Below are 21,987 nucleotides of genomic sequence, written 5' to 3'. Positions count from 1 at the left end.
TTGAACTACTGTTATCGTAACATTCCCAAAAGTGCTACCCGGCATGTGATAATTGCAGAGGGGACTTCCAAGATTACCCCGCCATACTTACCGGTAGTCAACGCGTGCCGAAGACGCGTCACATTCGGACCTTCCACCATGTCATCATCCCAAGCTTTCCGAACATCGGAAGATCACCACACTAGGTGCACACATGATAGTAGTCCATAGATCTACCACATAATACACCATCATCTATCGAATCCATTGTAGCCTCTTAACAACAAAAGCATTACAATGGCAACCAAAGAGATTCCAATTATTCCGGATCCTACTGATAAAGAGGCTCTGACTCTGTTCAAGACCGTGGAAGAGCAATTCCCATCGAAGACACTCGGGGATGACAAGTGGTACTTATTACTGGTACCAATCCCCTCCAAATGTATGAGCTACACACTGAGCAAAATTAGCTTGCAGCCATGGTAGGCGGTGGCCAATACAACTTTGTACCCCTCCTCTACAAACAGCTGATCCAGCGGCCCGAGTACCAAGACTCAGAGCAACGAAAAGCGCTGATGCGGAGGATACGAGAAACATTAGTCAAGCTCGTTCCGATCGTAGGAGTCTGCAAGCCTCTCGACGCCATATTCTTCCTCGACGACGTTACCGCGCCCGAAGATAAAGATTACAGCTTCTCTAGGTACGACTGCTCAGCAGCAGCAGCAGCAACGATATCGACAATGCCACTTAGACAGAACCGAGACCAAATCAGCTGACCAAACACACAGAGAAGGATGGCAATGCGACGAAGCAAACTTCGAACGCGGCAACGCATGGCTAAGCAAACTATACAAGCACAACATAACCGGCATCAACGACGTCCTCGCATCTCATAAAGATTTTGGTAAGCCACCCTCCCATCCCATTCCATCCCATTTCCGTCCCACTCTACCCATCCTCACCACAGCTGATACTAACTACATGCCCTCACCCGCACAGAATGGATAAGCAAGGAAATAACCTACGGCCTCTTCCTTTCAGACCACAGCATCCTCAGCGGCATAGAATCAGAGCTCGTGGTACTATCCGGTATCATGATTCAGAACTTACCTAGGGAGACTGCGTGGCATATGCGGGCGAGTAGGCGCCTGGGGAACAGTATGGAGGATGTGGAGACAATGCAGCAGAATGTATGTGACAAGTGTGTGAGTGGGGGGTTTGGGATGTGTCTAAGCTGACGAGGAATAGGTTGAGCTTGTTGCGAGGTTTTGTGGACTACGGCTGCATAAGTTGCCGAGGGTGGCGGATATTGAAGGCGAGGTATAGGCGTATGCAACACGGGTGGATTGGATAGACTGGTATCATGGTTATGTTGTGTGTAGACAGTGGCGTGTTGTGTTGTACACGTTGCTGGCATTACACAAACTACAAAGCAAGGACCGTTGAACATGCAGTGGTACATATCCTACAGTAAAAAGCACGTCATAAACTTGAAGAAAATCTTCTTCAGCGTCGGTTCTAGCTTACATTTAAAGTCATGCTTGGAGTTTTGTAGCGTGGATAAGAAAAAAGACGCTCATATTACAAGACGATGCATCTCATTCATCCAAAAATGATATCCAAGCCGTACGCCAAAAAACTAACACATAACATATGCGAGCAACCAAAGTCGCGTTCCAAAAAAAACGTGACGAGACAAAACCCAAGGCGCCCGTGAATGCCGAAGCCAACTCCCGGTATATAAAAATGACATGTCCGTTCCGTTGGTCGTGGAGTAGATGACATTATAGATGGTAGCCATGCGTTGCGTAGATGTGATGAAAAGCGTTGCGCGAGGGGTGAATAGCGTCCGACAGTCGATGCCAGTGCTTGTAGCAGACTACGACGGCGTGAATCGTTCGTATGATTTCGATTGGGGTTCAATCGCGCCTTAGCGAGGCCGGGAGACCTTTGTGGAATTCCGGGTTGTTCTACCACCCTTCATCCTTTTGGTTCTTTCCCGGGGCTTGCTTCGCAATCTCTTTCTCCTCCGCTGTCATCTCAATGAGCTCTGCGCCCTCGAGGCGGAACCCCTTTGCATCCACAACATGTTCCTGGGCAGCGCCCATGTAGGCCTCGTGTAAGCGTGGTAGGAAGTACTGCATGACGCTGTCTGCCAGGTTCTTGGCCACCAAACCCTTGTCGACCCAGAAGTGTCGCACGAAAACGCCCTTGCAGCCACCGCGATCCACTGCTTCAGGCGCTCCGTTGGCTTCGACGCAAGGGAGAACACGGATGTCGTCTGGTCGGTCGTAGTCGTATCGTAGATAGTTTCCAAACGCGGCCTGTTCGTGTGCCCAGCCAGTTTTCCACTTTGCGCAGCCCTTGTACTTTGTCTCGGAGGGGCACTCAGCCCACGCCTTGTACATGTCCTGTGTCCGCTGGCTCTGTCGCGCAATGACAAAACCGGTGTTTAGGTACCTGTTGCCCTTTTCGTCGTAGTTTTGCGGTTCGTTGGGGTCGAGTGACATCATGGCGAGAGTGTCATCAGTCATGTTCCAGTAGTTCAGGAGCCACTCGAGCGGCAGATGCGGATAATGGAACATTACATCCGAGTCCATGAAGACGATGTATTCGTGTGTTTTGAGCGCCTCCTTCATCATGGGGACCTTGACCCAGGTGCCCCAGCGGTCTTCGTAGTCGGGTGCGCGGATGAACTTGTAATCGTAGCCGTGTATTTTGGCTGTCAGGCGTTAGTCGAGTCTGCCATTGTCACGCCTTGAGGTGCCAGGATAGCGTACCGAACATGTAATGTGCCAACATGCCCGCACTCAGCGATCGCATGCCCTTCCACTTCAGATTCTCGTTCATGAGCTGGCCCTCGTCTGTCAACGGCCTGCTGTCAATGTCCAAAATAAGCACCTTCTTGCCCAATTTGCTCTTGTACCGTGGCTCGCCAGCCAACCGGTACACATCTCCATCTTCGTCTGTGAAGTTTGCAGCATCGATCGGATGCAGCACGGGGCCATAGAGGGCTTTTATGATGGTTGCCATGGAAAGATCATCTTTGGGAAGGGAGATGTTCTGTGTATGCGGATATCTGGCGCGTGTTAGTTGGTCAGGGAAGATGGAAAGCTCGGTGACATACGTTGTCGTTCTCAGGCTAGTGGGCATGTATGAGGACGGGTAGTTGATGTAAACGAGGGTGAGGGCCAAAGGCACCATTGCAAGCAACAAAACGCGCCGCCAGCGACCCTGTGGTCCCATATTGGCCAGCGATTGATACGAGTAGTCGCCCATGGTTGCAGAAGTAGAGTCTGGGGTTCAGAGTCTCTGCACCGTCGTTGTCGAATTCCCCGTCGCGCGCCGGGATGGATTCAACAACACTGCCGGCCAAGAACAAACACAAAGCCGAAGCGCGAAACGTGAATATCGTCAACAGGCCGTCTATGGTGTATCGGCACAAAATAAAACAGAAAGGTGTAGCATGTAGAAAGGGCAACCGGCTGAAATGAATGGAATGTACATGAGGAAGTTAGGAGACGATCGCCCTTGTTTAGCGGCCGGGCAAATCCTATGTCAGACGGGAGCTGACGGAGCATCCCAGGGGTTACTTTCATCAACCTAAAACAGAACTAGCGTGTCTGCAAAGGGGATAGCTGCCGCCCGGAAAGGGCTGAGGCAGAGTTGCAGATCAAACACAGAACATGCACATAAGCTGCGCTACGGAAAGCAGTCTTGGTGTGGCAGTATCCGGTTATCATATTTTTCGTATCGTTGTAACTACTGCTGCCATGAGAAGAAACGCTTGCGAGACTAACGATGCGGTAAGATTTAGTCATTACAATCATGACAAGGCCTTCTTCTGTAGCAGTTAGTCAGCCACTTTGGACGCGCACGCCGCACATGGTCTATAATTGGCATGATCGACGCTGTGGCGCTCGCAGCAACGGGCATGGCCAGTCATCTTTCATCTCACAAGAGCGCACCACTACGGACGTCTGCCTCGACTCTGGTGGCACCACGTATCGCAGGCTGATGTAAGTTTGTTGTCTATACATGATTGTGGACTTCGCAAATAATAATATACATTAGGCGTCCAGCAGACGCAACAGCTCATAGTCCTTGGCAATACCCGGACTACTCCTTGCGCAACTCTCGATCAGCGTCATCATGATGGTCACCCACTCCCGCCATCCCCCCGGCAGAGTTTCCCGTAGTTTGGGGTCCGGGCTTCGTGCAACTGCATGGAATAGGAGCACCTGTCCAAAGCATTGACAGCACCAGCCGAATTTTATCGGTAGTGCCGACAACATCTGCGTGCAGAGCCCCATGGTCGTTGGCCAGTACATGCCACCCCGTAGTCCCTTACGCACTTCATCATACTCTGCTTCGTTGGTGTAGGCTGGGGCATGTAGCGCTTTATACAGAAATGGCCGACCGATGTGGAGTTTTGCGACGAGGTAGCGACTGCGTAACATCGCTTTGGCAATCACGTGTGCAGGGCTGGGTGAGTCGCTGGCATCATCTTGGTCCGAGAATTGGAGTGATGGCGGGAGGTTCGCGCGCCATTGCTCCAACTGGTGATGCATTTCCGCTGTCAAGCTGGCGCTTGGGTAGCTGTCTTTTTCCGCAAACGTGTATACGCTCTGCTTCACACGTGTTAGGAGGATGCGATGCGCAGCCTGAGCAAGGAAGTGAAAATTGAACAAAGAATCGTTTTCGTCGGTGAGTAGGCCTGATATGGACGTCTTAGGCCGTGGACATTGCGCGAACTTCGGTAAAGGGATGTCAGGCTCGTATTCCAGTAATCCGCTGTGGGGAAGAAGATCGAGCTCCTGTGTGATGACCGTCTCATACATCAATGTGCACCAGAAGAGCCTTGAGAGCATGTCGCCCTCCCAAGTTTCATAGTCGACCGTGTCAGTACGTGCTAGGATGCTCGCGCAGCATAGCGCAGCCCTGTTCACAGTAGTCCATGAATCAAGAGGACGCAGAATCTGTGCGTAATAGAGCGTTGAGAGCATATAGAACTGGCCTGCTTGCAAATCGTTTTGGCACATGAGAAAGCCAAGCCGCTTTCTTGCCTCATTGAAGAAGTTGAGTCCTGGTGGATCGTCTGTAATCAGCGCGTACCACTCAGGCTGTATAAAGCCACGTCTTGTAGAGCATTGACGAGAGGTAAGAGCGAAATCACCTTCCTCGTGAGCCTTGACGGCTAGACAGCCCAGAGCTAATACGTTCAGCACCAAGGCAGATTCAAGGTCATAACCAAATTCTTTCTCCATGGCCATGCCTAGTGTGCTCGAGAAGAAGTGGTACTTGTCCAGAACAGGCATATTGCGATGAAATACAGCAAAGTAAGCATCCGCAAGTCCTTTTACTGCGGATTGTGGAAGGCTCATCAGCCAACTTTCTGATTCCGTGCCATACGGGCGATCGATATGCATCGGTAGAGGCGGTCGGCATGTTTCCCGGTCGACTATGTAGTCTTCAGGAAGCTCGGCACGAGCAGAGACAAAATCGCTTGGAAGGATTTGCTTGATAGCAGGCCATAGTGCGACGCGATGCTGGCTGAAAGAGAGATCTACCGCGCCGTGAACTTCAGGCATATGGACCGGACTCTTGGCAGACGTCCCAACAACCTGTGGAGACATGGCAAGCTCATGTATGCTTAGCCTATTCCGCTGCAGGTTGTTCGGAGGTATGGTTACAATATGACTTCCAGGGTTAGGTTGAGAGAAGACGGTGCTAGGCGAGTGGTGGTCCATCATGGCTGGTGCTGGTGAAAACGGCAATGCAGACGAAGGCTTGGGCGTGTTAATGGCTGTTGTCAGGTCCTCAATCTTGGACTCCAACCGCCGAATAGCGTTGATAGCGACTGCCATAGACTGGTCTTTTTTCGTGGCTCGTGGAGCCTGATATCTGCACTCCAAGTTCATTGACCTACAATAACCACAGCTCGGCCTATCTTCGTCGCATCTTGTCTTTCTTGATCGGCATATATCGCATGCCTGTCAACGTCAACACATATCCATGGTCGAGCCAGACACGGCTTACTAAAGTTGCCATAAAAGACCGCGGCTTCTTTAGCGATGATCCGTCCCCATCCTCGTGGCTTCCGTCGCCATCGTATGACGCCTGTCGTTCTGGAAGCTCCACATGTGAACGGGTGATACTGGCATGGGGTCTCTTGGTCATAGCATATTAAGATTGCTTTCGTGTTTGCATTTGCACAGAAAGCGACAGTGAATGTTAGGTTACTGAGGTAAGATGGCATGCGAAGAACGGAGGCGGGTAGCGGGAACGACGACGCTAACTTAGCGGGCACGGACCAATACAGCAACATGGTCAACTTCCACGTCTTCGACGTTAAGATGCTCGCATTTTCTATCTGCAGCTGAAAACTTAAGTGTAGATGAAGGTTTTGAAGGATTTTCTCTTGGATAATTCAGCTATATAAGATGTGTGTTAGAGGGAAGTCGCTTCATGGCCTTCCTAATCACTTTCTCTGCAGCATCTTCTAGGTCTTGGATTCACTGTTTTGTGGCTTTCGGATTGCCCGTCTCGTCCTTCATTTTGCGCGCGGCGCCAGTAATATCTACGCTAACTTAACTAGTGTATGCAGGTGCCACGTGGGCGACCTGCGACCTTGGAACCTCTCCGCCGTCTCTTCAACACCAACCTCATACCCAGCTCCCCCGGTCTGCTGTCTTGCCCCCGTGGCTTTGCTGCGCCCCGGAGCTGGGCGCACTTTATCCAGCCTTTTGTCTGGCTTCTCTACTGAATCATCTGCTAACATTACCGGAGCTACTCTGTCAAGGTCGCTACGTCACTCACTGCAGCTGGTCTTGAACTGCACGTCGCATAGGCTCTTCACCAATCAATGCTTCTACCTCATCGCGCAGAATTAGATGCGTGACCTTGATTGCTCTGCTTCTATATGGCGTCGGCTGATATAGCTATAGCTCCCCTACGAAGAGGTTGCAGTCGCTCTTCGACAGCAAATATAGCATGCGCACGCGCCTTGACAATACGAACCTCGACAAAATTGCTTAATGACTTGTGCTTTATTGCGCCCTCTAACTTCAAAGCAGCTACTGATACATCTCTAGGCTCAACGATTCTCTGCCGTCGCCGCTTTGCTGAACCTGTTGCCCTCTTGCATATGCCTTGCGATCTCTGTCACGTTGATCAACCACTAATCTACCTCCAGGATCTATCACTGCTGAGAGCCCAGCGGCATATGCGTCTTTCTGTGATGCCTCGGTGTTGTTTCATGTTCGCTCGCCTGCCACAAGCGCCGCTCATTGAAGCTAGATGCACACCTGCCAGCCTCTCTATATCCTGCATATGCTGGAAGCCACAGCCTTGCTCTCTATGCTTGTGTTATTTGTGCTGTAGTGTCTTCGTGGGACTCTGGTCCTTCCTCATGCTGAGCTCTCCCTGGCTCTTTGGAGCTTTGTCTTTCCACTTGAAGACGAATCCCACTTGTGTGGCATCTTCTTCTCGATATCCCAGAAGCTCTCATGAGTGTATTCTTGCTCGGTAGCAAGTAGTATGCGTAGCGAAGGTTGTCCTGGCCCAGACATTGCCTGCTCGTACCACTGCCTCTGCCAAACGGGACCACGACGCCTATGCCTCTTCCTCAAACGTCTTCCTTGTTCGTTGCCCAGTCGCTCGGCCATCTCAAGATTGAATATGCTCAAGTCCAATACTTCTTGCATGCCGTGGTTCACGCCTCCGTTTCGCGCTGAACGCCGTCAGTCCTGTCCTTATCTTATGCGAAACCATGTCGCAACGCACGACCAGTCTGTGGTATCTATGCCTCCTCCTCAGTTCGGTCTTTTCGGCTCGTTCGCACTACCGTTGCAGGCGTGGGTGGCTTTTTTCGATATTGCAAGCTCGACGCACCCGGATCTACACTCGTTTGCGCCATCCATGGATCTGGTCTATCGAGTTAGTCCTCATTCTTGGTGCGAGATGCAAGGCCTAAAGACTTTTGCATCTTACAGTAGCAGTGCCTTCTTCTCGGATAGGTTCACGTCATTCACGGCCGTGGACGCAAATGGTGGTGGGTCTGTGTTGATGCAGTTTCCCAATAGAAACCTTGGAACAACATAGTGCCATACGCGACAGAACAACTCCACAGCGCAATTGGCGGGCTACATTCACGGAACATCATCAGAGCATAATAATAGTTCTTCAGTCACATGTGTCCGTGGACGTTCTCAGCTATTGGTTGTCCTGGGCCTCCCTGTGCTGCTCGATGGCTTTGCACATGCTAGCAGCCGGTACTCTTGCACTCTTCCAGCGTGCCGAGAATCTCCGTTTGCACTTGCTCTCAACATTGAAGAGCAATTGGCCCCACAATTCTCTGGTCTAGATTGAAGACAGCAGAGAGCAAGGAACCCCTTCTCAGTCAAGTTCAGTTCAGACCGTAGACTTGAGGTTCTCTTGCTTACTGTATGAGAAACTCTCTGGGATAATTCATCGACGGAGGAGCCACTGCTACCGATTAGACTCCTCTTCGGCGAATCATAAGAGAGTTGCCCGTGCAGTGAAAGCAAGCAAACGGCAATTCCCTGGCATACTCTCACGCTCTTCTTCCTGTCTTAGGAACGGTGATATCTTCTAGCCTACAACGCTAGCAGCCTAGCTTCTGGGGTATATAAGCCGTCCTACACTTTGACGTTCTTCGAGTTTTTTCGGCTTCAAAATCTCAAAGCTCTCAAAACACTCCAATACCACCCTAAAATCTCCTTCCATTACCTTCAGACACACCAAGACATCTACGAAAAGTAGAATGTCTTCCCCAAACACCATCACCATGGTGCAGCCTGCGGTTCGCCGCAATATCATACTCCCCAACGAGATCTTGCAGAAGATCTTCGCGTTGGTCCTCGAGGGATCGTCGGCCCGTAGCAAGGCGGGCGTAGACAAGAAGTACTACGATCTTCTCTCCCGCATGGGCATGCTCGGCAAGCTGATGCGTGTCGACTACAACTTCGCCGTTGTCGCAGTCCCCGTGTTCTATGAGGTGAACCGCTTCGACTTCTGGAAATTCGCCCACGGCTCCCGCAAAGACGCCTACCCGGCCATAAACGAGTTCGGCTGCCGCATGCCCCCTGCGCTGCCCCCTCTGTGGGCTCACAAGTACCTCCGACAGATACGCATCGTTGTGTACCTCTCAGACATTTGGTGGAACGACGAATCCCGCGCCTGGTTCCCCATCATCTCTGCTGACCAACTCTTCCGATACTGCCCTGGTGCCCGCATCCTCCAACTTCTCACCACAAGCATCACCAAGCTCCGGAGCCTCGATCTCCAGATTGAAGAGCTCTTCCACCGTGAGGATCGCCTGGCATCGTGCGCTGTTTACCGCTCGGCTGGCTTTCAGATGCACGCCACGAAGATCAAATTTCAAATCGTCGAACACAAGACGGGTCTTCCTAGTAAGAACAGCGACCAATGGTATCCTGAGCTCGCAAAAGCCATTGGTTTGTGAGTGGGGGGGGGGGGGACAGTGATAGGCGGTTTCACGAAGTGGCTTCCTACATGGTACTGATAGTTGACATGTCCACCATGATCTGGATTGATGTCTCGGTGGTTCTTTATATAGTATAGGTTCAGACACTGCCATCCTGGTGTGGAATGATATCTCTGTTACCTTTCCCAACTGCCCTGTCTTGTGCTACTGTGATGAACCTCGATCTGATTTCATTGAATAATACATGTCATGGCGATGTACCCTGTATAGCTTTGCGACATTTTGAGTAGATATCTTGATGTGGTTTTATCGGGCCGTAGAAGTCTTCATGGCATTGATGAGTAATGTGTCATGTGCTGGTGTGATGGCCTGGAGACCCTCAATATCTTTTGGACAACAGTAGATATATCGTGAGACCAGGCCTGGAGTATACATATCCATACTCATAGAATCTACAACCCCTCTTCTCATTAGTTGGAGACTGCAATGCTCTTTGCATTGAACATCTAAGTATGGAATGTGGCTTTTCATTATTCACGAAAAGTCATTACGCTCACTTCAACTTGGACGAAACTAATGCGTATGCCTGATTTCGTAGCGACGCGTTCGAGGATGCCTTGTTGGTGTTGTAATGGAGGAGCCACGGCCAAGCATCCGTAGTACTTACGTTCGGCCTAGAAGCCGTATCGCGACATGACTCGTATCAGACAAGGCCCTCACCCGCCGTCTCCCCGCGGCCCCTCCACACCAGAACATCCATGACTCAAACTCACCTGAAGTGCTTCACCCAGCCACAATGGCATCTTCGAAACCTGGAAATACACTCCCCTTGACGCGCGACTCTGTGTCTGCCGCCCGCGCTCTCATTCAACCCCACATTCACGACACGCCCGTCCTGACAAACACGACCCTGACCAACCTCGCGTCTACGCCTCAAAGTGCCGATGCGCTCAAAGGGACACAATGGGAAGGGAAAGCGCCGGCGAAGCCAAGGTTTAGACTTTTCTTCAAGTGTGAGAACTTCCAACGAATTGGCGCATTCAAAGTCCGCGGCGCGTTCCATGCGACTATGCGCCTGACCGAGCAGGAAGGACTAGAAGAGGTACAGAGGAAAGGAGTGGTTACGCACAGTAGTGGTAGGATCTCGTCTTCATTCTCCAAACTCAGCAACCCAAGCATGATACAAAAAGGCTCTACAACATGTCTCAAGTTCATGTAATCCTCTCAATACCAACGCAACCACACAGGAAACCACGCTCAGGCCCTCGCCCTCGCCGCCCGCACCTTCTCCATCCCCGCCCACATCGTCATGCCCAGCATATCCACGCCCTCGAAGATATCAGGAACCCGCGCCCAAAACGCCACCCTCCACTTCTCTGGCTCTACGAGCGCCGAACGCGAAGCCGTCGTCGCAGACGTGATAAAAAACACCGGTGCAACCCTAATCCCACCCTACGACGACCCCAACATAATCCTTGGCCAAGGCACCATGGCCCTAGAGATACAAGAGCAAGTCGAGAAGCTACTCGAGGCGAACAATGGCAAATTAGACGCGGTAATTGCGCCATGTGGTGGTGGCGGAATGCTAAGCGGTATTGCTGTTGCGCTCAAAGACACTGGAATACGCGTCTTTGGCGCTGAACCTAGTTTTCAGGGCGCGGATGATGCAAGACGGGGTGTGCAGGCTGGATCCCGCGTCGAGAGCGTAAAGACACTTACCATTGCTGATGGGCTGCGTACACCGCTCGGCCACCACAACTGGGGTATCGTGTCTGACCCTACTTTCGTCCAGGGCCTCTACGCTGTGACGGAGCAGAATATAAAGGATGCGATGATGTTGGTGCTGGAGCGCATGAAGTGCTTTGTGGAGCCGAGTGCTGTCGTGGGGCTGGCGACTGTACTGTATAATGAAGATTTTAGAAACATGGTGCAGAGGGAGGCTGGCGAAGAGGGGTGGAATGTTGGTGTGGTGTTTAGTGGGGGGAATACGACGATTGAGGCTATCACCAAGATTTTTGCGGGTGTGGCGGATGAGACGGCGGAGAGGCAGGAGGGCGTGCTTGGAAGCGATGGCGCGAGGGTTGCTGAGAACGTAGCGGGTTAGTTTTGGATTGATCCTCTAGCTGCGAGGTAAGTCGGAGTTGTAACAAGGGAGGAATCTTTGGTGAGAATAGCCTGTATTCAATAGCTCAGCTAAACTACACATTAAGTATGTAGTATTCGAATCATTATCTCATAACCTAAAACCACTTCTTAAACTCATTCTTCATCACTCCCAAATCCCTGCTCACGACACTCGTCGCATTACTCTGCTCAACAGCCGGCAGCGTAGTAAATCCAACACGGCTAGTCAAGCTATCAATCCTACCCAGCAAGAACTCTAGCTGGCGGTACGCGCTGCTAGGCTGGTACTGGGGGACCATATGTCCACTAAGCGCCTGTTGGACATATGTCAACTTGCGCTCGGTAATCGTCTTGCCCATGATGCCCTTTGCGCTCAGACTAGTGAGGCTGAGGTCAGTGTGGTAAGGGACGTAAAAGTCGTCAGTAGGCGGCTTCTGGAAACCCTGGACACCGCCCCAGGTCATGTTCTGGATGGCCATGAGGGTACCGTTGTAGAGGAGGATGAAGTCGAGTTCGCCGTGCGCGATGACGGTGCGGTCTAGGGCATCGATGACACGGGGGATGACTTCCCATGAGGATTGGGGGGAGGAGTCAGTGTCGAGGACGCCGTTGGAGCACTCAGCCCAGGGCTGGACGGGGGCGTTGATAGCCTTTTGCACGTCGGTGCGGTTGAAGTAAATTTCAGTGTTGGGGGGAAGGTAGTCGAAGGAGCCGGGGAAGCCAAGGGGGTCCCAGAGCAAGGGGCAGGTGGTGGCGACAGCGTAGACGTCGAAGCAGGGATTTGTGAGCATGACGGCGTCGATGATGTCGTTCCAAATGGAGCAGTTGGGCGTGCTGGCGTCCTTTGTGGGGATGGGGAGCTTGCTGGTAGGGGGGAAGGTAAGGTACTTCTCCATGTACTCAGTGTATCCGCACTCGTCTGCGCGCTGGTGAATTTCCTTCATGAAAGTCTCGTTGAAGTTGAAGAGACCGGCCCACTTGTCGACAAAGGGAACAGAGGGAATATCCTCGAGGAGCACATCGTTGGCCACACTGGGGTCGTAGAACATGATTCCCTTGACGTCGTAGTAGGATGAGTCGTTTGCGCTCAACATGGCGTCGGCGATGTAGGGCACATAGCGTCCGGCATAAGACTCGCCAGTGATGTAGACCTTTCGGTTCTGCAGACCAAAGGTGTTGATGAAGTTCTTGAAGAAGCCGAGGAACTCTGCGGCAACTTCTTCTTGGCTTGTAGCCGTGGGTGTGCCTTGGGTGAAACCGGTGCCGACGGGCTGCTCAACCCAGACCATGTTGGTGAGGTTGGCCCAGTTCCATGGGTTGTACACGGGACCGGGACCGCTGCCGTACTGCCATGAGATGGGTCCGTTTTCCTGGAGGAAACCCTCGAGAGAGGAGCAACCAGGTCCACCTATGGGATTGTGAGACTAAATTGGCCTTTGCATTTATAAAGATGATGCCTACCGTTCAACCAGATGGTGATCTCGTCGTCGGCATCTCGGTTCGCAGAGGGGAAGAACCAAAAGTAGAGCTCAGACGTCTCATTGGCCTTGTCGCTGATGGGGAGAAGACCAGCATATGACTCGCCAATGTCAAAGTCGACTTGGGGAATTGCGCCAGCAGAGCCATTGACGGCGAAAGCTGTATGATATCAGTTGCATATTCACATAGCGGCATGTCTGTTCAACATACACTTTGAAGCCTCAGTGGTAATGATCTGCTTGCTCTGGCGCTTGTGCTGCTGAACGCTCGGCAGGGGACGCGTGAGGCGAGGGCGAGGAAGTTCAAAGTCCTTGCCAACAGAGCGAGCGCTGCGTGCAGCAACGCTTGCCGTGAGACCAGCAACAGCGACGAAGGAAAGCAGCTGCATCTTGGCTTGATTGATAATCGGTAGTCAAGTTCGCAACTGTGACTATCAAGGGCCGTGAAGAACAGAAAGAAACTTGACGGGCACCAGGCCTTCTTCAAGTAGGTAGGGAGGGCGCAATCGACGTCACTTTGGGAGCTGCTACCCTGCATCTGGCACGGCATCTATCTCGCGGTACCTGTACAAACACAGATAGTCGATTACGCACAGGGTCCCAGCTCTTTTCCACTTTAGGCAGGCGTGAGCAATGGCCCGTGAGTGTCATTACCTACCGCCCTGCGTCGATTGCGAAGACGCTTCTCTTGTGCCAAGGTAATTGACATGCGTAGGTGTTGCAGTTGGAGCTGGACCCATAGTCGACATGTTTGAAACAAATGTTTGACAGCTGCAAAACAGTCTCTGTGCCCTACTTCTCAACCTGTCATTTCTCACATGTGGATGGGCCGAGATAGAGACCGGGGCGACTAAACATCATAACCACATTATTGGACTCGGCCCATAGTTACCCACCCGCGAAGAAAAAAAGCTTCCACAAGCCCCTGGCCGAGCGCACTGCCAATGCGAACAAGCACCGGGCCGCCGCAACTGGTTCGCCTTGGTTTTGATAGCTAAAAGCGTTGCGTCGTCCGATTAGTTAGCCACCAAATTACCGAACTTCCTTATCTTTTCCAACATGACCAATATTTATGCCGCGAACCGAGGCCCTGGAACGAGCAGCGCGTGTGATGGTATGTAGGCCATGACTCATGATTGGAGAGGAAAAGCTTCACAGCTGTGTTTTCTATGCGCGGCGGCGTCGTTTGCCGCGTGTCCAAGCATCAAGCACCTGTGGCGGATGCTTGACAGGCTTACATCTCTGCCCTTAACCACAACAGGCAGCTGGTAAAGAACGCTCGTGTGGCACCTCCGCACTGGGTCCGCACTGGGCGGCGCTCCCATATAATGATTGAACAAACTCACCGCACGGCGCATAGGGCGACTGTAGAGACATCGTGGTGCTGTGGGTACCCTATTGGGCGGCTTGTGGAGACGCGACGAGATGTGTCGCCGCGGCCATGAAACGAACTTACATCGATATCCTAACCAGCAAAATATCACAAGCAGATTCAACGCAAGAAACCATGCTGCTGCCTCTAAACAAGGCCTGAGGTCACAATTAAGCTATCTTGTTCGAGAAGCTGTCAGCAAATGCCGGGAGTGGCGTGTGCCAAGTGTCAGCACAATCACGACCCTGACTGGTCTTAATATCAACATCATCAGCATTCGTGATACAATAAATAGCATTCGTTCGTTTGAGGACAAGTATATCCTGTCAAAGTTCCGGCTCTGCAAGGGAAAAAGCATTGAAACACCTTGAAGCGCACTGTGCAGTTCTGAGACCTCCGGCTACATGTCGCCGTGAGGGTTACGACGGACCCGACGCTTACCGTACTGCGGCATTGTCGAAAGGCGGCGCAACTGCTCAAAGTCAGGTGTTCCGTATCCTGTTACCGGGTCCCACCCCTTTGTGGCATTCCACGAGGCAAAAGGTACAGCGGGCGTCTTCTGGCCAGAGTAGATGCTCCGACCAGTGCATCCCCTCGAGCCACCATCAACAACATCGTTCATGCCCTTGAAGCCTTGCTCATAGATCCATGGGTTCAAGAAGCCCAATGTAGGCATACCAGCCCCCATCCGAGCGTTGTTCAGCATTGCAACCACGGCCGCAAAAACAGGTGCTGATGCGCTGGTTCCTGCAACCGAACTCACACGGCCCGAATCGACGACCTGGAAGCCCTGGCCTTGAGCTGCGACATCAGGAAAACCACGTCCATTGGGGTTGTAAAGACCTTCCCAACGGTTTCCTAGAATCTTGAGGTAGTCGCCTACAGCCTTTTCCTGGTAGGCTGGACGAGGCCAAAGGTCGGAAAAGCCACCAGACGAGAAATCAACAGCCCTTTCGGGCGCAACACCGGCGGTACCACCCACAGATGTAACATATGGGCATGCAGCTGGGAAAATCGGGGAGAATCGCGTCGTGTTCTTCCCATCGTTGGTTTGGCAGGCAGAGCCGGTACCTGAGTCACCGCTGGAAAAGATGACGGATACACCACGAGCACCTAGCTGACCGATCATGTCGCAGACCTTCTTGGCGTACGCCGCAGGTACGCTTTGCTCGTTCTCTCCATACGATGTCGACAACACTTGGGGAAGCTCACCGTCATCAAGCTCCATAAGATAGGTGAAGAGATCCAGGTACGGCTCATTTTGAATGTCGCTTTGGTCTGGCGCATCAAGATCTGGTACTAACTCGCCTCGTCCCGGGCTTGTGTAGAACGTGGTTTTGATCTTGGGAGATATTAGCCCAACTGTATACTGGATATCCAGATTAGCCTCAACACTGTTGGCAGTGGAGTTTTGGTCAAATGGTCCATCTGTAGGAAGTCAGCTCGTCCTAGCCTTGCATTTGGATGTACAAAACATACTGTTGATGGCTTCAACGTCGAAAGAAGTACCAGCTTTGTTAGGCGCGAATGCACTGAGGAACTTCTCGAGGTCACCAAAGCGAGCATACTGCTCTAGGTATCCAGTCACTCCGAGCTTGGTGTCTGCAGTGCTTGCGTTGTAGTCCTTGAAGTTGTATAGGTCTGCCAAACAAGTTGGGGTGATTTTGTTGTTGCATGTAGCATTGACAGCAAGCACGGAGAAGGGGGTCTCCTCCTGGCTCAAGATCATGCTTCCTTCCGCCCGGATCTGGCCAAAGCGCGTTGTTGGCTGGATCATGTCGATAGAGGGCCGCACATGTCCTGGAACAGAATAACCCAGGGATCGGATCTTCTTGACGTTTGAACGAGCCTCACTCTGATAGGTTTTGAATGTAGTGCCCATCATCGCTTCAGCGCGCTTGACAGGTGCATAGAAGTTAATCCATTCGCCCTTGTTCTGGATGTCTCTTGCTTCGACACCAGATTGCTCTAACCAGTTGATAACGGTGGCTACAGACTCTGCTCGAGGCTTGATGAGATCCTTGAGCTCGTCTCGCTTCAAGTGCTTGCCATAATTCGGGCTGCTTGGTGAAGACACTTCCATGAGCGTTCTTTCGAAGAGATCACGGTTTTTCTGGTTCTGTTAGTCCTGCATAGTTCTCACAGAAATAAGGATTGCGGGTACGCGTATGAGGAAAGTAAGGTCGAAAAAGCTCGGTAGAGGCTCTTCAATTTGGTATGCCATTCCAAACAGCAACGTAGAATCTATTCAGTACTTACTGAGGGTACTGCAATGCGAAAGAACAGCTTGTGATCTGGAGATGGAGCTCCAACCTCGCTCCAACCTTCTGGCACACCGTTGAGGCGTTCGACGACTTCGCCTTGGATGTGAGAATTGATTGAAGTAGACATGGCACCGGCGCCAGAAACGGCCAATAGGCCTGTGAAGGCCGCAATGTACCTCATTATTCCTAATAATTAGTTGTACGAAGGACGTAAAGATGAAGTTTGAAAGACAAGGGCGTGGAAGACTCCTATAACCATTTCAACTAGTTCCTTGGCACTAGGGTGGAGGACAAGATGTGGAAGGTGCGACTGCAGGGTTACACACACAGACACACACATGCACACACGGGAGAGACTTATAGTCGTAGTCGCTAAGTCATGGGGTCGGGAAGAACTGAGGATCAACACGAACGTCACCCAGCGTTTCAAGTCTCATCTGCTAGTGGATACCCGGAGGATCAACAAAAGCCGCCAGGCTCGCCCTGGACCTGTGACAGTATCAATTGCGACTATAGTACGCGAAAGTGCGACATAGGTGTTGTTGTGACTGGTCCGCCTCGCAAAACATTGAAACGGCCATGCGCGGACGCCACGTTTCGGCGAGCAATGACAAGGCTATTGAAATTACCCGCTCGACTCGAATGCTTTTCTGTCCCTTCTGGGCGGATGGGCCGCACGCATGATCAGGTGGTACCCATGATAATTTGGAAAATGTGGGCTGTGTACATTACTTGTGCATGAGCGCGAGGGTTCTCCTGAGTATATTGCGAGTATATGGGGACCTATGGGTAAGCGACAAAAGCCCAGCGGGACCATCTATGGGGCGTAAAACTGCATTTAGACGGGGCGAACATGGCTGAGCAGCGAAGGATGCTTGGTAAGCTGAAGGGTAAGGATGTTTTGATCGCTGTGGAGGGGCTCAGCTATGCGGGGATTTGGCGCGCTTGTGCCTCGCCTTGTGGATGAGGCCAGCAGCCTAACCGGATTTGAGTCACAATAGCAAAGGCGAGGTGTACAGCCATCTCGTACCTGCATATGTCAAGGTTGCAGGCACGGTTGCTTTGGTGACGGTACCTCCTTGCAGCACCAGAAGCCTGAAAACCCAAACGATTACATTACACAACATGATTTCTCCTCTCCACGTGACCTTGTCTACTTTTCCCCTGCATCGCTACTCCCTTCGAACCCATTGTCCAAAACCTGAATGAGTTCATCGAGCGACTCTATAACAAAATCCGTGTACTTGTGTTGCACAAGATCCTGGTTCTCGCTGTTGGCAAGCAGGACCGTCGCGGCTCCTGCGCGATACCCAGCCATCATGTCGTCGATCGAGTCGCCAACCATGATCAACTCATTTCCATCCTCGTGGTTCCAGGCCTTTGCGATATGCAGAATGCCCGCTGGGTCTGGCTTCGGCGGCTTGAATTTTCGCGTCACGATGGGACCGAACTTTGAGACGGGTAGAAATCTGTTGAGAAGATTGGCAACAGGCGCGTCAAAGTTGCGTGTGCAGATGGCTTTTCTGATGCCACGTGAGTCGAGGTAGTCCATCAGCTCGACCAAACCAGGCTGTGCTTGTTGCGATTCCATTGCTGTGAGTTCAATATCGCAAATCTTCTCTTGTGCTTCCTCTTGCTCTGCCTTCGGTAAAGAGCTAATGTGATCTAGAATATCCGTTGGCTTCTCGATTCCCAATGCCGCCCGCATTTCCGCAAACATGTAGTTCTGCGGCAAGCCTGGAGCCTGTCAGCACAGTCGCACATGCATTTCCAACAACTTTGGGCATCTTACATAATGTCCCATCGACGTCAAACACGATACCTTGCAGCACTGGCCTATTATCATTTTCCCTCCTCTTCGCGGGGTCCAAAGGCGCAAACCGCCGAGGTCTCGGAGGTATTGTCATCGTCTTGAGCGATCTCGTGGCTCGTGAGAAGATCGTGATGTCTAGCCTTCCGGCTGGTCTAGACAGATTTCTGAAGATGAAAGCGTTCATCTGCGACGTTGTCGGGGATGTGGGTCAAATCTCACCCGGCGGATCGCTTATGGCTAGATGGCGACAACGCAATGCTCATCGAGCCTCTCCGTATCGATCTCTCCGCGCCAAGGCCGCACGCAGCTCGATGCTTGACGCTAACTACAAGAAGAATAGCTGACATCCCACCCCAATCCAGATCTCATACTCCAAGAAAATCCTACAATAAGAGTACGTACCGGGCCATTGTCACCCTAACCTCTTCCTTCTTGTTTCAATCAAATGCAACCTTTGCTGCTTGTCATACCGAAGAGCCCTCCGTTTGTACCAAGCATTTTTCCCCTCTTTTGGGTTGGTGCGGCGGCTATCGCCGAACAGGTAGCCCGGTGCTTACCACGGCCTTGTTACTCCTCAGTAGATCGGATGAGACGCCATGTATGGCCCGAGGACGTATGACATAGATTGGCTAAAATAGATGGGCTATTCTTGGATCTGACTTGGGGATCGAAAGCTTCGCCAGGTCATTGAGGTCATCAGGAGGGTATGAAATGGATAGCACCCTGAAAATCTTCAGATGCGTAATATGTCTATATTCAAAGGGTAATCGCTACAATAAAACAGCCATGGCACGTTTCTTGGGCCCACTACAGCAAGTTGGGAAGATGCAAAGGCAGACTAGCAAAACAACATGTACTAATTCCTCCCCCGCAACCCCGCGGTATCAACCGCAATCAAGCATACAAGTCTAAGAACACTAGTTCCTAGCGTTCTTGATGTTGTAGTACTTGGATGTGGGGTAGTGAAGGTTGTTTTGGTTCTTCTTGAGCGACTGGGCACCACCAAGCTCGTTGACAACAGTAGCAACGAGAGACTTAGGGTTGCTGACGGGAGCGTCGCCAGAGGCATCCCAGAACCAAGCACCACCGAGGCATTCAGTCTTGAGGAAGTCCATCTTCCACTTGGCAACCTCTGGGGTGTCAAAGCTGACAACCTGCTTCTTGATGGGGTCCCAAGACCAGCTGGCCAAAATGCTCTTGTCGGTGAATACCTTGGTGCCGTTCTGGGGAAGAACCTTGTAGTCAAGGGTACCGGCCTCCCAAGAACCTTCACCGGAGCCGTTGAACTTCTGGCCCATTGCACCGGTACCGCGGCTGAGATCGACGACGTTGGCGAAGGAGCGGCCGTACAGGGGCATACCGAGCGTGATCTTGGAGGGAGATGCGACATGGGCCTTGTAGTAGTCGATGGCCCTCTTGGTGTTGAAGGCTGTGAATGACTGGGTTTCGTTAACCCAGCCGTCGGTCGACCTGGGGTTGGTGGTGCTGGGGTAGACGTTGCTCAGGTGGCCAGTGAAGTTGGAAAAGCCACCACCCTGGTAGTCAAAGGCCATGAGGTTCCAACGGTCGACGAAGCGGTCGAGCTTCTGAATACCCAACCTTTCGAAGTTTATGGGTCCAGCAGGGGCAGAGATGGAGAGTTCGTAGTGGTATCCATTGGTGTACTTCTTCGAGTAGGCGTCGTACATCTAGTATGAAGTTAGTCGCAGTCTCAATGATTTCTGTCATGGTTCTTACTTGACGGCAGATCTGCATGGTGTCGAGCAGGTTGGCAGCATCAGTCTCATCGGCAGGGTATTCCCAGTCAGTGTCCAAGCCATCGATTCCGAGATCAGTAATAAGCTTCAGAGAGGACTTGCAGTAGTTCACACGACCGGCCTTTGTGGAGAGAGCGGGCTTGAACTTGAACCTGTAAGTCCAGCCCCCGACACCAAGGATGACCTTGAGGTTGCGGTTCTTCTGCTTCGCCTGGTAGAGCTGGTTGAAGTTGCCGAGGAGCTGGGAGCCATTGGTAGCAACATCGGTAGGGGAAGGGCGCTGGATATCGGCCCACTCGTCGCTGAGAAAGACCTCGCCGGTGGTCTCATTCAAGTTGGCGAAAGCGTAGTTGACGTAGGTGAGCCTGTCAATGGGAAGATCGGAGACTTGGTAGTTGCGTGCGTAGATGCCCCAGTTGGTGAAGTAAACACCCGCTTGGTATTGCGAGCCCAAGCTTCCCAAACCAGCAAGATCACGGGCAGCGTGAGGGTGCTGGTGAACGTGGGGTGCTGGGGAAGCCTGGCCAAGAGAGGCCAGGGAAAGGAGTGCGGCGGTGCTAGAGTAACGCATGTTTAAAGACAGGACGGCCCTGGGCCAAGATTAAAAACGAAGAGCTAGGTAGTGAGTGTAAGATGCAGCGAGTGCGTAGAGAGGAAAGATTCCAAGGTTCGATATAGACTGCTCTTTAAGACAGTTTCCTCATAATCGCATTTGGTTAACTACAAGGCCTTTCGTCGGTGCCCAGGCCGACAAGCTTACATTTGGCCGCGCACGTAAGTATTCTGAAGCGGCGAATGAGCTTGTCAACGCGCACCTCCCCAAGCATTGATCGTGCACGTATTTCTCCCATGCACGCGGAACGAAAGTGACTTAACGGTACCTGGCAGTGTCAAGGCGCTAGTTCTGTTCTTTAGCGGACTATTATCGGCCCTTATTAGCATGTTGGTTTCACTTTAACCGATCCTTGAAACCACCGTTGACCAACCGACGCTTCTGATTGCTCCTTTAATCGTAGAAGCCTTGTAGGGCTCAGTGAAGTCGGACCTACGGTCGTAGGGCATGACTGTCTCTATCCATTCAGTAGTCGCTCCGTCCCTGGTTCGCCATTAATGTTTAGCTGCCCATGTAAAAGTGCCGAAATAACGGCTATCTTCTGTTCCGAAGCTGTGGAAGAACGCCGAGCGCTGGTGGTAACCTCCTAGAAGGGAACCCGTCTCATCAAGAAACGTGTGGATGACAGGAGAATGACTCGAAGGTGTAATCCAAATGGCATTGCGCGAAGGAGGCTTGATAGACGAGGCTAGCCCGACGTCAGGGCTTAGTGCCTCATTCTTTCCAGGGTATATCTCTTGGCTTCAGGCGATCGCCCGGCTTCATTTCGTTGCTTACTATAGGACCGCTGTCATGAAGGCAAACGCTTGATAAACGTGCATCATAGCCGCCGTTCTGTGTTGGAGAAAAATTGCTGCCGGGCTGTGTCATGCGCTGTGCTAGAGCATGATCTTCCGGGAGCATCGTATGTTGCTGACTTCCAAGCGCCCTTATATTCTTGCTTGAAGACAGTGCGTCTCAAGCAGGTTATGGTACGTAGGGGATTTCGTAGGGCTCAACAAAGTCGTTCTTCGGCGTCTAGTGCGGAGCGAGTGTCGTGGGAGATAAGCTGACGTATGGCGTTCCTAGTATCGGTATTCGCACGCGTGCAAATACCGAGAGATCGGCATCATGATCAA

At 51.9% G+C, this 21,987-nt stretch overlaps 10 protein-coding genes across 10 annotated transcripts; 3 read left to right on the top strand and 7 right to left on the bottom strand.

Moving 5' to 3' along the window:
* Window positions 1–276: 276 nt before the first annotated feature.
* On the top strand, window positions 277–1,305 carry PtrM4_005840 (uncharacterized protein; the record flags this gene model as incomplete). The annotated part of the gene is made up of 5 exons (XM_001930593.1): window positions 277–402; window positions 450–679; window positions 768–883; window positions 979–1,169; window positions 1,228–1,305. The coding sequence occupies 5 exons, from the start codon at window positions 277–279 to the stop codon at window positions 1,303–1,305; spliced, it is 741 nt and encodes a 246-aa protein (XP_001930628.1).
* Window positions 1,306–1,949: 644 nt separating this feature from the next.
* Window positions 1,950–3,258, bottom strand: PtrM4_005830 (Glyco-transf-34 multi-domain protein; the record flags this gene model as incomplete). The annotated part of the gene is made up of 3 exons (XM_001930592.2): window positions 1,950–2,701; window positions 2,760–3,058; window positions 3,107–3,258. 3 exons carry the CDS (start codon window positions 3,256–3,258, stop codon window positions 1,950–1,952), a joined length of 1,203 nt encoding a protein of 400 aa, XP_001930627.1.
* Window positions 3,259–4,049: 791 nt separating this feature from the next.
* PtrM4_005820 (C6 zinc finger domain containing protein) lies at window positions 4,050–5,846 on the bottom strand (the record flags this gene model as incomplete). The annotated part of the gene is made up of 1 exon (XM_001930591.2): window positions 4,050–5,846. One exon carries the CDS (start codon window positions 5,844–5,846, stop codon window positions 4,050–4,052), a length of 1,797 nt encoding a protein of 598 aa, XP_001930626.2.
* A 1,542-nt stretch (window positions 5,847–7,388) lies between these two features.
* On the bottom strand, window positions 7,389–7,685 carry PtrM4_005810 (uncharacterized protein; the record flags this gene model as incomplete). Its single annotated transcript, XM_001930590.2, has 1 exon — window positions 7,389–7,685. The coding sequence occupies one exon, from the start codon at window positions 7,683–7,685 to the stop codon at window positions 7,389–7,391; it is 297 nt and encodes a 98-aa protein (XP_001930625.2).
* Window positions 7,686–8,788: 1,103 nt separating this feature from the next.
* Window positions 8,789–9,466, top strand: PtrM4_005800 (uncharacterized protein; the record flags this gene model as incomplete). The annotated part of the gene is made up of 1 exon (XM_001930589.1): window positions 8,789–9,466. One exon carries the CDS (start codon window positions 8,789–8,791, stop codon window positions 9,464–9,466), a length of 678 nt encoding a protein of 225 aa, XP_001930624.1.
* A 778-nt stretch (window positions 9,467–10,244) lies between these two features.
* PtrM4_005790 (IlvA, Threonine dehydratase) lies at window positions 10,245–11,552 on the top strand (the record flags this gene model as incomplete). Its single annotated transcript, XM_001930588.1, has 2 exons — window positions 10,245–10,550; window positions 10,710–11,552. 2 exons carry the CDS (start codon window positions 10,245–10,247, stop codon window positions 11,550–11,552), a joined length of 1,149 nt encoding a protein of 382 aa, XP_001930623.1.
* A 136-nt stretch (window positions 11,553–11,688) lies between these two features.
* PtrM4_005780 (Carboxypeptidase C (cathepsin A)) lies at window positions 11,689–13,439 on the bottom strand (the record flags this gene model as incomplete). The annotated part of the gene is made up of 3 exons (XM_001930587.1): window positions 11,689–12,980; window positions 13,034–13,210; window positions 13,262–13,439. 3 exons carry the CDS (start codon window positions 13,437–13,439, stop codon window positions 11,689–11,691), a joined length of 1,647 nt encoding a protein of 548 aa, XP_001930622.1.
* Window positions 13,440–14,822: 1,383 nt separating this feature from the next.
* PtrM4_005770 (Pro-kuma-activ domain containing protein) lies at window positions 14,823–16,867 on the bottom strand (the record flags this gene model as incomplete). The annotated part of the gene is made up of 3 exons (XM_066102779.1): window positions 14,823–15,850; window positions 15,902–16,535; window positions 16,682–16,867. 3 exons carry the CDS (start codon window positions 16,865–16,867, stop codon window positions 14,823–14,825), a joined length of 1,848 nt encoding a protein of 615 aa, XP_065964981.1.
* A 972-nt stretch (window positions 16,868–17,839) lies between these two features.
* Window positions 17,840–18,593, bottom strand: PtrM4_005760 (had superfamily; the record flags this gene model as incomplete). The annotated part of the gene is made up of 2 exons (XM_001930585.2): window positions 17,840–18,423; window positions 18,479–18,593. The coding sequence occupies 2 exons, from the start codon at window positions 18,591–18,593 to the stop codon at window positions 17,840–17,842; spliced, it is 699 nt and encodes a 232-aa protein (XP_001930620.1).
* Window positions 18,594–19,416: 823 nt separating this feature from the next.
* PtrM4_005750 (ChiA, Chitinase) lies at window positions 19,417–20,827 on the bottom strand (the record flags this gene model as incomplete). Its single annotated transcript, XM_001930584.2, has 2 exons — window positions 19,417–20,187; window positions 20,237–20,827. The coding sequence occupies 2 exons, from the start codon at window positions 20,825–20,827 to the stop codon at window positions 19,417–19,419; spliced, it is 1,362 nt and encodes a 453-aa protein (XP_001930619.1).
* Window positions 20,828–21,987: the final 1,160 nt, after the last annotated feature.

This window comes from Pyrenophora tritici-repentis, chromosome 1, assembly GCF_003171515.1.
Source record: "Pyrenophora tritici-repentis strain M4 chromosome 1, whole genome shotgun sequence".
Classification (NCBI taxonomy): Eukaryota; Fungi; Ascomycota; class Dothideomycetes; order Pleosporales; family Pleosporaceae; genus Pyrenophora; species Pyrenophora tritici-repentis.
The sequence above is the reverse complement of the archived record's forward strand: the minus strand, read 5'-3'. Positions and strand labels throughout refer to the sequence as shown.